The sequence below is a fragment of the Ictalurus furcatus genome, chromosome 27 (genome assembly GCF_023375685.1).
Source record: "Ictalurus furcatus strain D&B chromosome 27, Billie_1.0, whole genome shotgun sequence".
In the NCBI taxonomy this organism is placed as follows: Eukaryota; Metazoa; Chordata; class Actinopteri; order Siluriformes; family Ictaluridae; genus Ictalurus; species Ictalurus furcatus.
The window spans coordinates 534,462-550,789 of NC_071281.1; the positions used below are offsets into that span (position 1 = coordinate 534,462).

At 39.8% G+C, this 16,328-nt stretch overlaps 1 protein-coding gene across 2 annotated transcripts in view; it reads left to right on the forward strand.

Annotated features, from left to right (window-relative positions):
• il1rapl1b (interleukin 1 receptor accessory protein-like 1b) overlaps positions 1–16,328 on the forward strand; it is a 331,363-nt gene that overhangs the window by 70,959 nt on the left and 244,076 nt on the right. For both annotated transcript variants that reach the window (XM_053616484.1, XM_053616485.1), the window contains exon 3: positions 13,512–13,791. In XM_053616484.1, coding sequence (XP_053472459.1) covers positions 13,512–13,791 — 280 coding nt within the window. The remainder of the gene's footprint in view (positions 1–13,511; positions 13,792–16,328) is intronic.

The window sequence follows — 16,328 nt, forward strand, 5'->3', positions numbered from 1 at the left end:
GCAACATGGTTGTGCCACCTCACAACTCACAGGGTTGTGTGCTCTTTGGTGTGAATGAGTGTGTGAAAAAGTGTGTGTGCACGCTTACTATCATATTGAGCAGGCAGATAGTATTCCATCCTTTCTTCACTATAATTGTATTGGTGCGCTAATCAGTGGCCAGAAGGTTGCTGGGTTTCAGCAGCTGACACTAATGTCCTCTAACACTCAGGCTCTTTCATGTTCCAATTCACTGATTCCCCTCACTGACTTCAGCAATGTCTTACATTTGTGTGTGTGTGTGAGAGAGAGAGAGAGAGAGAAAGAGGGAGAGAAAATCTGAAGCAATGATGCAACACCAGCGGTTCATAATTTTATAATTTCAGAAAATAGATATTCTAATGTAATATGCTAAAAGATTAGCAAGCTTTCTGAATATTGCCAATAGTACCCTTCTCTTACTGTAAGTGATCAAAGCTAATTCACTGCAATAAACATCATTCTTATTGATCCAGCTAATTTGAGCAGGAAAATGCTTCAGTGACATTTTTTTCTTTCTGTGCTAAAAATAAAATGCCCCAAGCATATAAAAATTTCCTGACAACATACAGTAGGATATCCCAGTATGCCTGTGAGCCTCTATGCTACAATCCAGCATCTGTAAACCAAAGCTTAGTGGGGTTGCCTTTAGTGTCTTTGGTGTGACAGTAATCTGCGTACTATTTGGACAGGATAAGAATTCAAGACATACAGTATGTCTGTTAAGTAATATGGTTGGAGGACATTTGTAGCAATTATGATCACTTTACATGGGATAAGTGTTCTCTGTACATGGGAGTGTCTTCACAAGGTATGCATGGTTATCACAATAGTTCATGTACAGTATTTCACAAAAGTGAGTACACCCCTCACATTTTTGTAAATATTTGATTATATCTTTTCATGTGACAACACTGAAGAAATGACACTTTGCTACAATGTAAAGTAGTGAGTGTACAGCTTGTGTAACAGTGTAAATTTGCTGTCCCCTCAAAATAACTCAACACACAGACATTAATGTCTAAACCGCTGGCAACAAAAGTGAGTACACCCCTAAGTGAAAATGTCCAAATTGGGCCCAATTAGCCATTTTCCCTCCCCGGTGTCATGTGACTTGTTAGTGTTACAAGGTTCTGATGTTCTGATGGCACACAAATGATAAGGATTGTTTCAACACACTATCATGAGTAAGCTGAACTTAAAATCTTTGATTATATAATAAAGAATAAAAGTTAATTTCTGGTAACTTGATAAAAAAATTTTGACCACTTAATTTCTCTATACATTTGTCTGAATTCCCCACTCACTTTACATGCCTGGGCAAGGCTTGACAGGACAAACCACAGAAATGCAAAGCACATTTTTTATAAACAAGGTTAGTGTTATTACCATTGCTAATATATTTTCTTTATGAACAAAAAGTAGTGGGTATTTTTTTTATTATTGTGATATTTTTACTCTGTGTGGCTATGATGTCTGATGCTAATTAGCTAGCTTTTCGTAAGTCTATTACAGACAGACAGACCTGCAGGTGCTCTACAACAAACTGAGTGAAAAGTGGCAATTATATGCTTAAAATTATTTGCATTGGCACAGAATTCTGTTGATGAGCTAATAAAACATGGGATTCTGGCAATTTTACACTGCAGCATTGCTGTAGCAAAAAGCGAACCAGCAGGGCTGTAACTAGGGAGTTCTGGGCCCCCTGAATAAATGATGTAGGCCCCCACCACCCTCCACCCATATAATATATGGTATAAGATATGGGCATGGAGGCCCATATCTACAGTGCCATGTAACCTAATAGGGATTTCTTACAAAGCAACAATAATAATAAAATAATTAAATGAAACAAATGATTAAAAGTACCAGAAATATAATAAAAAGACTAAATCATTTTTATGGAGGGGAGAGGAGATATTTGGAAAATGTTTTTTATGAAATTGCATGTTTTGGTGCTTTTCATAAAACTCTCAGGCACACAAGCTGTAGCTGTATAATATATACTATAATTATTCATAGAGTAGGACCCTACATAGCATAACTACTGGATTTATTGGGGCCCTCGGGCAGTGGGCGCCCCTACAAGTGTCACAATAGATTTCCATTGTGTGCTATTTTATGAAAATAAACATTAGGCTACTATTTTGCTGCAAACAGAATTTGTCAAATATACTGTTTGGGGCATAGGCTATGTCTTTCAGTTAAGTGCCATAGCAAGGAGCTGAAGTGTATCATGTAGCTTGGTGCCATTTTTCATTCTGCATGCACTTCGTCCTAAATATAATAATCACAATCAGACATATTTACAATTTATTTACATTGCTGCAAACCAAGTATGTTTTGACATGATAGCCTACATAACATAGATGGAAACTCGAGTGTGCGACTCAAGTGAAAAAAGTCTTGAGTTGGACTCGTTAACAACTGACTCGAGACTTGAATTGGACTTGAAGACAGAGACTTGTGAACAGCACCAGTAATTTTGATTTGGCATTCCTGTTTACGGTCTCTCTTTACTACCCCACATGACAGCATCAAACACCGCATTTTTCAGTTAATTCCTCGTTCATTCATTCCCTATCAGTATGTCCCACATCCCGCAACTAGAGATGATGTCCCGCATTTTGATTGGAAATAGAGTGTGAACATACTAAGTGTGTAAGTGGGGGCGTGCTCGAGCGCAGGTTTGCGAATGGAAGGCGGAGCCGAGAAGGAGTGGTAAGGATTGCACACCTGCGGGGAATTATAGTAATGAATATTCTGTGTTGCAGTGATTCGAGGCGAGAATAAAAACAGGAGACACAGGCGCCTTGTAAAAGACAGCGAGCCAACCAGCACAGAGCCGTGTGTACGCGTGTGCTTATAAAATAAAACCGCTGAAAAGAGAAAGAATACAGCAGCTTTTCAGTTGTTTTCAGCCTGCCTCCAGCTTCCTCGTTCCCTACCCAGTCTGGGAATGTGTTACGCTAAGGTTTTAGTCATTTTTTCCTCATGTTTCTACGATAATATTTCAGTAAGTTATAAACTGAAATAGATGGAAAACATTAGTTGCTTCGCTGACAAAGCAATCATCCCCAGGGGGTGGTGGACAGATCTGACATTCATCCAATGGCTGTGAAGAAAGTATTGAAGCCTGTCATCAATGGGCTGTCAGCTTTCAATCAAACTGGGCACACGTGAGGTCAAGCCATATAAAACCTTTTTGTCCCACTTAGGTATTTTTTATGCAGTAATGTTTTTCGTTGTTGCATTGTTTGGTACAAAAGACATAAATATAAATGAATATAAATGGGCTTCGTGTACATGTTTCTTATTTATTTAGATAGACATCAACATGGTAGACCTTTGGATGTCAGAAATATGTCCCACATTGTCCCACACAAATTTACTACATGTCCCACATTTGGTCCGTTTGCGACTGATCACCCTACTCCGAAGGGCACTTTGAAGGGAGAGTAATCAAGCTAGTCATGCTGTGAGATTGCTTCAAACTTAACTCCCTATAAAAATTGCTTAAAAATTGAGTTCTGAGTGACCATTATACTTTCAGTATGTGGTGTGACCCCCCTGCAGTAGTAACTGCAACTAAACATTTCCAGTAACAATTCTGCACATCGGCTTGGAGGAATTTTATCCCGTTCCTCAGTACAGAACAGCTAAAACTCTGGGATGTTGGTGGGTTTCCTCACATGAACTGCTCGCTTCAGGTCCTTCCACAACATTTCTATTGGATTAAGGTCAGGACTTTGACTTGGCCATTCCAAAACATTCACTTTATTCTTCTTTAACCGTTCTTTGGTAGAACTTAGGGTCATTGTCCTACTGCATAACCCACTCGCTTGAGATTCAGTTCACAGACAGATGTCCTGACATTTACCTTTAGGATTTGCTGGTATACTTCAGAATTCATTGTTCCATCAATGATGGCAAGCTGTCCTGGCCCAGATGCAGCAAAGCAGGCCAAACAATGATATTAGCACCATTTCAAACAGATGGGATAAGGTTCTTATGCTGGAATGCAGTGTTTCCCTTTCTTCAAATATAACACTTCTCATTTAAACAAAAAAAAGTTGTATTTTGGTCTCATCCGTCCACAAAACATTTTTTCCAGCAGCCTTCTGGCTTGTCCACATGAACTTTAGCAAATGCAGAAGGGCAGCAATGTTCTTTTTGGAGAGCAACCACTTTCTCCTTTCAGCCCTGCCATGCACACCATTGTTGTTCAGTGTTCTCCTGATGGTGCACTCATGAACATTAATATTAGCCAATGTAGAAAGGCCTTTAGTTGCTTAGAAGTTACCCTGGGTTCCTTTGTGACCTTGTGGACTTTTAAACTTCTTGCTCTTGAAGTGATCTTTGTTGGTCTCCACTAACAATGGGAGGGTAACAATGGTGTTGAATTTCCTCCATTTCTACACAATCTGTCTGACTGTGGATTGGTGGAGTCCAAACTCTTTAGAAATGGTTTTGTAACCCGATGAGCATCAGCAACTCTTTTTCTGAGGTCCTCAGAAGTCTCCTTTGTTCACGCCATGATACACTTCCAGAAACATGTGTTGTGAAGATCAGATAGATAGAAGATTGATAGATCCCTGTTCTTTAAATATAACAGGGTGCTCACTCACACCTGATTGTCATCCCATTGATTGCCACACCTGACTCTAATTTGAACTTTAAATTAACTGCTAATCCTAGAGTTTCACATACTTTTGTCACTCACAGATATGTAATATTGGATCATTTCCCACAATAAATAATTGACCAAGTGTAATATTTTTCTCATTTGTTTGATGGGGTTCTCTTGGTCTACTTTTAGGACTTGTTAGAAAATCTGATTATGTTTTAGATTATATTTATGCAGATATATAGACAATTCTAAAGGGTTCACAAACTTTCAAGCACCACTGTATCTGCACTGCCAGAAACCTTGTTCAGAGTTTATTGGACAAATGCAGCCCAAGAAAATTACATACACGGGCTATCAGTTTTTCATTCACAGTTGCCCGGCAGACAAACAGGTTCAGTAGGCTATTGATATATATAACCATTATGACCCTTTTTAACTTGTCCAACAACCAGAGAAGAAATAAAGCTATTGGGTATTTTAATCTGATGCTAGACAGTAATTCTTCAATAAGGAATACAGCCTGAGAAAAATACAGCACAGTGCAGCACAAAAACATCAAAACTATTACTAGTGCAATATGCAGTCAGCTCATATTTAAACACTTCATCAAGCAAAAATTAAGATCAATTAATAATTAAATAATTAAAATTAATAAGTCATCTTTGCTTGTGATGAGAGAACACAACAACTCAAAGCTGAAGACTTTTTGCTATTTTGTTAATGGCACAAACATAATGTTTCATCACCAAAGACATTATCTGCATCAACACACCCCCTCACAGGGATTCAAGTACGTGCTTATTTTCCATTGTGTGTATTAATGCACATGTTTAGCTTGGCATACTTTTGAGTTAAATTATTTCAATTGTTGGTTTTTACCCGAGCTAATTGGGTCTCTGTGCAAGCATAGGATAGGAACATGGGGACCACAGTAAAGTTGCGAATGAATTTATGATTTGTATACAGTCCCAGTAACTCTGTATATGCTTAGTTAGAAAGGTTGCAATGTTGTTTAATTATCCTGGCACTTTTGTGGTCTGTAGAGGAAGAGTCTCATAAAGTCTCCTCTCTCAATAGATAGGGCGTGTCGGGTCCATGCAGTGCCAGCCCTGGAAAAATTTGCCGGTGATGCCTCGCTGTGAAAGGGATTTCTTCTTCAGGGCTCGTCCCTCAGGGCGAGTCACGAGGGGATGTTCGGAGCAAACAAAATCAAAATTAAATGAGATACAGCATTGTGGGAGCAAGGGGGCAATCAACCACCTCTTCTGAACAGTTCACTGAGCTATTTTGCCACATGTTCGATCACTTGCCAGAGGAGGAGAAGGAGGTAGGAGAAGTGTTTCTGTCCCTAACCCAAGGTCCCAGTCTTGTAGCTGAATATGCGCTTGAATTCCGCACCATTGCGGCGGGTAGTGGTTGGAATGATTTAGCCCTGAAAGGCATTTTCCACCAGGGATTGAACCTGGAAGTGCTCACCATGACGGCATGGCACGATGAGCCTTTAATCCTTGACTTCCTTATCGACATCGCTATATGGCTGGATCATCTGCTGCACAACCGGCATCCTCACCTAGAGATGGGGGGCCCTCTATGCATGGACCTTCCTCCTGAGCTCTTGCAGCTAGGGCATACCAAACTCTGTGAGGAGGAAAGGGAGAAGCTATGGCATGAGCACAGCTGTTTTTATTGCCGTAGCCCTGATCACCTCATGAGACATTGGCTTTGCAAGAGATCCACTGCCAATGGTTTACCCCTCATTGTCCCTATGACTGTGCAATAGAGCTGCTTCCTGGGACCACTCCTCCTCCTAGCAGGGTATACCCCCTCTCACTTGCTGAACAACGTGCCATGGAGGAATACATACAGGAGGCACTCCAACAGGGGTACAGCCAACCTTACACATCACCTGCTTCGGTAGGTTTTTTCTTCATGAAAAACAAAGGGGGCAGACTTTGACCGAGGGACTGAACCAGGTAACCATAACATACTGAGATCCTCTGCCTCTAGTCTCAGTGGCTCTCAAACAGCTCAGATCTGCCCATATCTTCACCAAACTGGACCTCCACAGTGTCTTCAACCTGGTTCACATCAGGGAGGGGGACAAGTGAAAGACAGTGTTCAGCACCACCACAGGCCACTATGGATTCTTGTTGATGCCATATGTGCTCTCTAACACCCCCCCATCTTCCAGTGTCTTATTAATGATGCTCTTAGAGATGTGCTTATATAGACAACATCATGATTTATTCCCCCTCTCTGGAAAGCTATATGCAGCATGTTAGGCAGGTTCTCCAGTGGCTCCTATGCCACCAGCTGTACTTCAAGGGGCAGAAATGGGAATTTTACTGACACACCATCCCATTTCTGGGGTATGTTATTAGCCCCAATGGGGTCTCCAGACCAAAGTAAACACTGTGACTAACCAGAACCTTAAGACCAATTTTTATTGACACTTCATTCAGGGTTTCAGTTCTATAGTCCACTTGCTGACATTGTTCTCAAGAAAGGATCTAAGTGCCTGGGCTGGAACCCCTCAGCAAAGTAAGTGTCTCTTTCACCCTCTGTACCCTACATGGCTGTAAAAACTCCAAGATATATGCACTCTCTCATATTCACAAAGCCAAACCAAGAAAGTGTAGTGAGGAGCCTCCATTATCCTGGAGTTCTGAACTGAACATGATATTATGAACATTTAATGAGTTTTAATAGTACACTACATTCTCTTGCATCTCTAAATAAAAGTATAAAAGGTGTACCACCCCAATGACAAGAATTTCTAACCAAAAATGTACACTTTAATACCTTTTTATAAGAGTGTATTCATTGCTGTGTTAAAATGCAATAGAAGAGTGATATCATACAGTGCATCTCCAGGCTAAGACCTTTCTGTTCTTAGATCCATCAGCCCTTTATTTTGCTGACAGAACACAACTGTCTGTAATGTCTCATATGCTCTCTCACATCTGCTTACTTTAAAAGGGCAAAAGATTGGGTGGGATCAAAATAAATTGCTTTGGAATAATTTGTTTACATCATGGCCCCACACATTCACAACCATGTACATGAAGGCTCACCTCTTGCAATATATTGTGACCAATAGAATTTATTTGTATCATTATTGCACCAAAGGGGCACTGAAATACGTTACCCATCAGCCCCAGCACATCACATGACCATGTGATATGTCCCACATATCCCAAACTCACACTTGTTCTGTGTTGTTCCTAAGAAGCACCCCAATTTAATGTCTGGTTTCTCTATGTTTCATTGTTAAGTTGTTGTAATTATATTAGTCTGTTGTTGTGTGTACCACAGTATCGCTCATAGATGTATGTTTTATGCTTCTTATGCTCTGTTCAAGTTTATTGTCCTTGTTGCCACATTGTAGGTTTGTTATATCACCTTATTTAATAAACTCTGTCTGCACTTGCTTCTGCTGCCTCTACATACCCTTGATAGAAAGCTTGACCTACCATGGATGCAGCAGATATGCTTCGGTACATATGGGCCCAGCGTGAGCAAATCCGGGAGAACCAGAGGCAGCTCAGCTGTTTCAAGGCAATTCTGGACCAACTCATGGATCAGCCAGATGTCATGCGCCTCCTTGGAGAAGTTTTTGAGGAGGGGGTTCCTGACATGGCTGATCTGCCTCCTTGCTCTACTGAGGGTGTCGCTCTGCCTCCTAGCTTTACTGGGGTCCTTCCCCTGCCTGTCTGCCCCACAGAAGATGCAACTAGTGATCACAGCCTCACCATGGGCATCACTACGTCTCCGCGCTCTGCCTCGGACACCACTATGCCACCCGGCTCCACTTCGGACATTGCTCCGCCTTCCTATTCTGCTGACGACTTCGCTCTGCCTGCGTGCGTCGCTAAGGGCATCGCTCCTCCGCTTGGCTTGGCTCAGAACGTCGCACCACCTCCTTGCCCTGCTGAGGATGTCGCTCCTCCCCCTTGCTTCGCAGTGTACATTGCCCCCCTTTCTTTGCAGAGGACATTGCTCCCCTCTCTGACTCCTGGAAGACGTTTTCCCTCCTCTGGCTCCACCTTGGACTTCGCTCCCCCAGCTGGCTTCATGGTGGCTGTCACTCTGTACACATATATCATGAATATGAATGTTGCTTAAAAAGTTTTTCAAAAGATTTCATACCTTTATTAAAAAATAAAACCCATCTACACAAATAGCAAAGTATTTTGAAAATGCTCACACAAACAGGCCAGCCAAATACGGGGTGGTGGTATTCCATGAACTGTTATGTACAACAAAGAGCTAAAGCATAAAAAGGGGGAATTCATTTATTCACCTTCAGTAACTGCTCAGGGTCACTGGTTAAGTTCGCAGTTGGCAAACAGTTCTAAAAAGAAAAATGACAATCACAAGGATTTGGATAGACTGACGATGAAGTGGAACTACTGGGTCTGTTTACAATCTCTATTCTCAGTACAGTTTGCAGAGTATTATTCAGGAGCAGTACAGCACATATCATATTCTTGCTCTGCAGCATGAGGCAGTAATAATAAAGAAAGCAAAATTAAAGTGCAAACACATGATAAAATAAGAAATTACAGCACAAATAACAACAACCTGGTCAGCAGCCATGATAAACAGCAGTGAAGCACATTCATAATGTTACTCATAAAACAGCAATGGGTATGCACAGATTCCCAAAAAACAAAAAAAATCAAATGGCAAGAACGTTGTTGAATATAAAATATGCCCATCAAAATTCTCTGTTTTAATCCTTAACCAAAAAAACATATTCAGAGTTGACATCCCAAACCTTCCTTATATTACTCCCTGTGCTATCTTTCTTTCTCTTTCCTCTCTTTACCCCAAGTTTTAACTACTCAGTTAAACTGCTGACATTTTCAACATCACAAATCTGAAATGAAAAATCAGTTGATTGCCTGCAGGATGTTTTTACAACTTTGATTTTGCACATTAAATGGACTTTGAACTAGCAGCCAAACGCAATCAGCTCTCTGCTGTAATTTCAAGCACCCTACTTTCAAACATGTGCAAATGAAACCTGAAATTTCGACTCATTTTATATGCCATTCTTTATGTAGCACACTGGAAATGATCAGGTGGAGTAAATAAATCATGCACAAAACATCCAGGCCCTAAAGTACCCTGAATTGCAGATTTTTGTGTTTTTCTCCTCCTGACATAACTCAGTACCACCTTTATACAGTATATAGGTGCACTATGGTATAAAGGTACCGGTTGTCGCATATCTGTTGCTATACACAATTTATCTGATGTTCTTTACCCTGTCCATCAAATGACCACAACAGCCCGTATGTTATTTGGGCGATAGAGATTCTCTGTGAAAAATGGACAAGTTAACAAGGGTATCTTAGTGAGTGTTGCATAGATTTGAGTATCTCGGGTGGAGCGGTGTTGCTGGGACCTCAGTGTCAGTGCTGGGTTGAGAAACAACCCACTAACCGAAAAGATCATGAGACAGCTCTACTCTGATTTTGGTCTCCGCCCAGTTTCAAGCCCACTTGACCTTGACCTTGACTTGATCTGGACAATAAGTCTCTATGAAAAAGATGGTGATATGAATAAAAAAGTTTTCACATAAAAACAGTTTTCTTGAGATCTACAATCCTGAACCACATGATTCCAATATGGTCAGGACAAATATGAAGATACCACAAAAATAATAATGTAGATGTTAATCTGCTGTCTCACTCCTCTGGTTCTGACCTATAATACATTTTGGATTTGTAAATAATAATTAAGAAAAAATGCATGGATGTGTGCATGTTTTTGTAATCATGGTCTTAGTTGATATGGTCATGGTGTTGTCTTGGTCTTGGCTATAACACTGCTATTCCATTCACAGTGAGAGTAGGGTGAGTGTTGCATAGCAACAGATGGGCTACACTTGGTTATTTGTGTACCTACAAAGTGTGTGCATGTGGTAAGTTTACCTGATAAAATGGCTAATGAATCATACACATTCTTTGGAAGTTAGTAACTAGCAATCACTTGTTTTATATAATAGTTTTATATAATTATACATATTTGGCAGTATTCAGAGTTGAGTTACTCACACATAATGAGGATTTAATACAAAAATTGTACACGTGAGACTACAAACATAACTGCAGACCTAGGTGCTATTCAGACAGTTGCATGTGAGCTGTGTGTGGGATGGATTTCTTACTTTCACATGATTCTGGCCGTGGATGTAAGCTCAGAATAAATCACTATATAAAAGATAATGTTACCAGTTTTTTTTTCCTAAACTGGATTTCTAATAATATATCACCCAATGTTAAAGTTCTGGCAGTTCTTGTGATATGTGTATGATGTGTGGTAACAGATGAGAGGACGTTGTTTGAAAAAGCCCACAAGTCTATTTTGGTCTATTGACAGATGTCTGTAAGTTCAGGAGAGGTTTACATGATTTGCGAATCATTTGTCAACACAAACATGTTGGCAGATGAATATGGAAGACTAGCAAGAAATATTAGTCCAATTTCAGATTGCTATTAGCATACTGTATTTAGTCCTGTAACTATAGGCAGCATGAACGTGCACATTCCCTTACATATGATGCTGGCGCTTTTACAACTGTTTAATGTGTGTTTATATACAACACTGTTACATTAGTATACTCATTATGCAAATAATGAACACCAACAGTGTGTCTAGCTGTTGTTCAAAACAGCATCACATTCACGAATGCAGTGCTTCATCAGTGTGAATTCCATAAAGTTGAGGAGCATTAATATTGGGCTTTTTTTTGTTGTTTGAATCATACATCCAGCCTTAAGGTTCAGGTATGAGTGGAGGCGTGCACATCAAGTTGTTCTCATAGACTTCTTCCATGCACATAGTGAAGTCAGTGGTGATAATTAGGGAATATAATTATGTTTTATCTGTCTTAGCAATTACTTGTTTTAGTTACAGATTACCATGACGCCTTGCAGTTATTACAGTGCACAAAACAAGTCTTAATTAGCCACAGCTTGATTAGCAAGCCCCCCCTCCCCACAGTTCTGCTGAAGCAGCCCCTTCCTCCATTGCCATAGCAACAGAGATTTTAATAAGTATCATCATTCCTGAACCTAGCAGCATTTCAAATACCTTCACATTCCCGTGTTTCATTTTCTTTTGCAGATCGACAGTGAGACAGGTTTGGGATATGTAAGCTAATTCAGACGCAATGAGAAAATTCCCTGTTCTGTACCCTTGCTGATTTCTTTTGACTGCACAATGCATGATACAATTCATTCATTATGAAAAGGGGTGAGTGATCTACCATCATCTAGACCCGAGATATTACAGTTTGTACATTCCATCTGAGGTGTTACATATTAGTGAAATGTGTCCCTCTTAAAGTTTCTAAGAAAGAAAGAAATCAAAAATAAGGAAGGGAAGAACCTAATAGTTATTATTGTCTTTTGAATAACGGGGAATGCTTTCCGCTCTGTTAATTATTTGCCAAAATCTTTCCTGTGTAAATAAAACATACCACAATTACAGAATCAGCCTTGCCTGTTGAACATTCAAACAGCTGCCTTCACCAGCTGTTCCACTGGGAAGAGAAGTGAAGGGGGGCGGCGGGGGGGGGGGGGGGGGGTGTAAGGTAGAACAAGGAAAACTAAAAGAGACAAAGCAGAAGGACAGATTGAAAGAGAGACATGATGAAATAAATGGGACTCGAGTTATCATGCAATTACGATCATCTCTGTTTAGCCTAAAAATATCCTATGGTGAACTGAATGTGGTTTTACCCTCAGCTGTGTAGACAGAGACAAAGCAAGTGAAGTTTTGATTATTACAAATGTGTGTTTGCTGGTGTGTGTTTCGGTAATTTTCCTTCAAAAACCTTGATGAGCAAGTAACATGACTGAATGGTGACATCATCTTTTAATGCGTGACCATTAAAGAAAGTGTAAAAGTTTTGTTTGCAGTGACGCTTCACAATACCATGTGGGATTAGCACCACGGATGTGATGCTGGGAAAATAAATGCATACTTTTCTACTAAATGTGTACTGTCCAGTCATCTTTTTTTGTCATTGAATATTCTTTTATCAAGCCCATTGGTCCACTAATCAGACCAGAAATGGTTTAAAGCCTGTTGGTACTGGACTCGTACACTTTTACCTTACCTTGTCATCCTTCCTTTCTTTGTGTCATGGTTTTGGGTCCTTATTTTCTAATGTTTCCACATGTTCCCAATGTCTCCTTGTGATATTGGCAGAGAAGTGAGCACAGAAGGAGACAGTCAGTGTAATTTAGAAAATCTCAAACTGTTACTCTAGACATTATTGCACATACTGTATTATTATTATTATTATTATTATTATTATTATTATTATTATTATTATTTTAATCTGTGCTCTGTAAAGGTACCAAATATATATAATGTAGCAAATGCAGTCACCTCTTTAGTCTTGAGTAATCACCTACTGAATAAGAAGGATAAATTCTTCATATGCTCGCTCTCTCCCCTCTCTTGCTCGTACTGGGTCACAGCTGGTGCCATTGCTCAGGCTCTGCTGGATGCTCAGTCAACTGTTATCAATCCACACACAGCTACAGGCAGCCTCAACACACACACACACACACACACACACACACACACACACACACACACACACACACATGCACACTGCTAGGTTTTGTGCCCCAAATGTTGACATTGAAGAAATAAATCTGTTGCTCGATAGTTTTTTATTCTATTATTTTGTGATGATGGATCGTCAGATGATTAAAATAGTTTTAATTTAAGGTTTAACTGTTAAAAAATAAGTATTTTAATTTTGGAAGAAATGCTAAATGCTTTAAAGTTATAACAGTTAACAACACTAACATATCCCTTTTTCTTTTATTAACAGTGGATGGCTGTACAGACTGGTCAGTGGACTACTTGAAATACAAAGTTCTTCTTGGTGAGCCAGTGAGGATTAAGTGTGCATTGTTTTATGGATATATACGAGCAAACTATACCCACGCTCAGAGTGCTGGCCTCAGCCTGATGTGGTACAAAAGTGTGGGCCATGGGGACTTTGAGGAACCCATCACCTTCGACGGACTCAGGATGAGTAAGGAGGAGGATTCCATTTGGTTTAGACCAACTGAATTACAGGATGTTGGTCACTACTCATGTGTGCTACGGTAAGCAGCAACAACATATATATTTATTTGGGAAAACATTACTGTTGTTTATATTTTAAATAAAATTATACAACTTAATGCAAGCTAATTATATTTTATACTATATTAACAGTTGTACTGTTTTGAGCTAGTGATTGTTGCAGTTGTGTTTAAGGTTAGAGTTGAGAGCAGCATTGTGCAAATTAAAAGTCAATAGACTGGGAGTTAGTTGCTAATGAAGGCTATATAATGACATTTTACGGAGATGGATTGCTGGATTGACTCTGTAAAGATCGTCACACTCTTGCGTACTTGTTTTGATGTAATTACTGTATAATTCATTGAATCCATATCTAAGGCTTTCATTCCTTCGCTCAGTGTGGTGCACTGAACACTGGGTGTGAGGTGCAAATACCAGTTCATCACAGCTCACTGTACACACACACACACACACACACACACACACACGTACGTATTCACACCTTGAATATTGACTATTTAAAGTAGTCAATCTACCTACAAGCATGATTTGGGAAGGTAGGCAGAAACCAGAGAACCCAGAGGACACCTACACAGACATGGGGAGAACATGCAAAACTTTGCAAAGACAGGAACCTAGCTCAGGATTGAACTGGGGACTGTGATGCTATGCAAAAGCAATGCTGCTCGCTGCACCATCACAACACCCAACTATAATGCAGTAAGGACCAGCGGCACAACTCAGTGACACAACTTGCATCTGCATATCTTTGTTTATGAAAGTGCATATGGTGACATGTATTTTGTGGTGTGTGTGTGGTGTGTGTGTGTGTGTGTGTGTGTGTGTGTGTGTGTGTGTGAAAGATACAACAACCTAAACCCCGGCTACATAAGAACTCTCCACTGTCCTACTCCTTCGCTTGTGGAATTGATAGGACAGTGAATCAGTTGTAGCACTTTCAGAGGCAGGTGAGTGAGGACAGAAACCCTATGGAGTGCTTTTGGCTGTCCTGCTGCTCTTTAAAAAAAAAACTGCATCATGCACAGAGCACTAAACATTACTTGTAAGGAATTTTGTAAAATATCCGCACGGTACAATCACACACCTTTTTTCATTGACCCTGAGTCAGTGGTGGCCTGATATGTCCTCAGGCTGCATCCGAGTATCTCCAGCAAGGAGAGAGACTGTTTTTGTGCAGCAGGTGAATATAAACGTTTACGAGTGTATTTTGCATCTGAAAATTGTTATTGAGGTGAAATGAAATAAGGGCCACTGATCTCCTTGTACAATGATGTCTTGATGGACAAAAACTTGATGGACAAAAACCTTAAACTTAAGTTGATTTTTCTTATGTGATATTAGCTTGAGTGAGGAGCAGCATTAAGTGCCACTGTCTGACAGTTTGATGCAACAAGGGCAGTAAACATACTCAAAAACTATGGAATGCAATTCGAGGCCATTATTAAATTCTTAATTATGACAGTATAACTGATCAATTATTATAGCTGTTGTCCCAAAGTGTTTATGGATAAAATTATGAATTAAATTAAAGTGAGCCATAAGTCCATGAAGCAGACCAGTGCTCAGCTTAAACTTCAAATCAAGGATGCATTTTCTGTACAGGAGAGCCCATCAGTTTAACCAAAACATTGGCATTATTTCATTAATTTGACAACTTAAATAGTGAAATAAAATCCTTATAAAATAGCATATATAACATCCAAAACACACTGTAAAATGGAATGAACTCAATTTAGTATCCCGTGACTATATTAACTTGTGTGGACAATTAACTGTTGATGTACAATATCCACCTATTTTTTGGGGGGTAGGATTAAATTATATTGATAAAACCTTGTCTTGGACGTCTAGCAGCCTCAGAGTTCGAGTGTTCCATGTGAATGGGGGAGCCAAAACATACTGTTCAAAACTCTGAATATGGCCCTTAAAAAAATTTCCTCATTCCAGCATTGTGCCATTACTAAGCCTTCGTTCATGGTCACTTTGGCTGTTTGTTTTGACCTCTGTCTGTGTAACACGCTCTCTTTTACCTTGACTAGTTTATTCCCAGTATTGCCTAGCCATTTTGGATTGTATGGCTAAGTGGGTTTTAAAAGAACAACAACAAGCAAACAAAAAAAAACCATCTGCACCATCTGTCTTGTTCATGGCATGTATGAATCTTTTAGTTACCAACCTTAATTCTTAAATGTGCCATAATTAAGTGTCTTCTCTGTAATGCAGGGGGCTGAACAATGATAAATTATCTTCTCTTTCATTGTGCCACTCTAATCTTCTGTATTGTGTAATCAGGCTGAAAATAGGATGTAGGGATTGTTGTGTGTTGCATTTTAGCTATTCACAAATACTCAGACTAATAAGGGATAACAATTACTTGACCAGAATGGCAAGGACTAATCCCATTCTGTGTTTATACCTCTGCCTTTCTTCTCCCAGGTTGCTTAAAGTTTTGGTGTGGCTCTGAAGGCTAGTGGTTCAGTGGGCAGTGCCAGGGGGAAAGAAAAACCGTCTATTTATCCCCACTGCATTACATTAATAGAGTGAAGTGATGATTTTT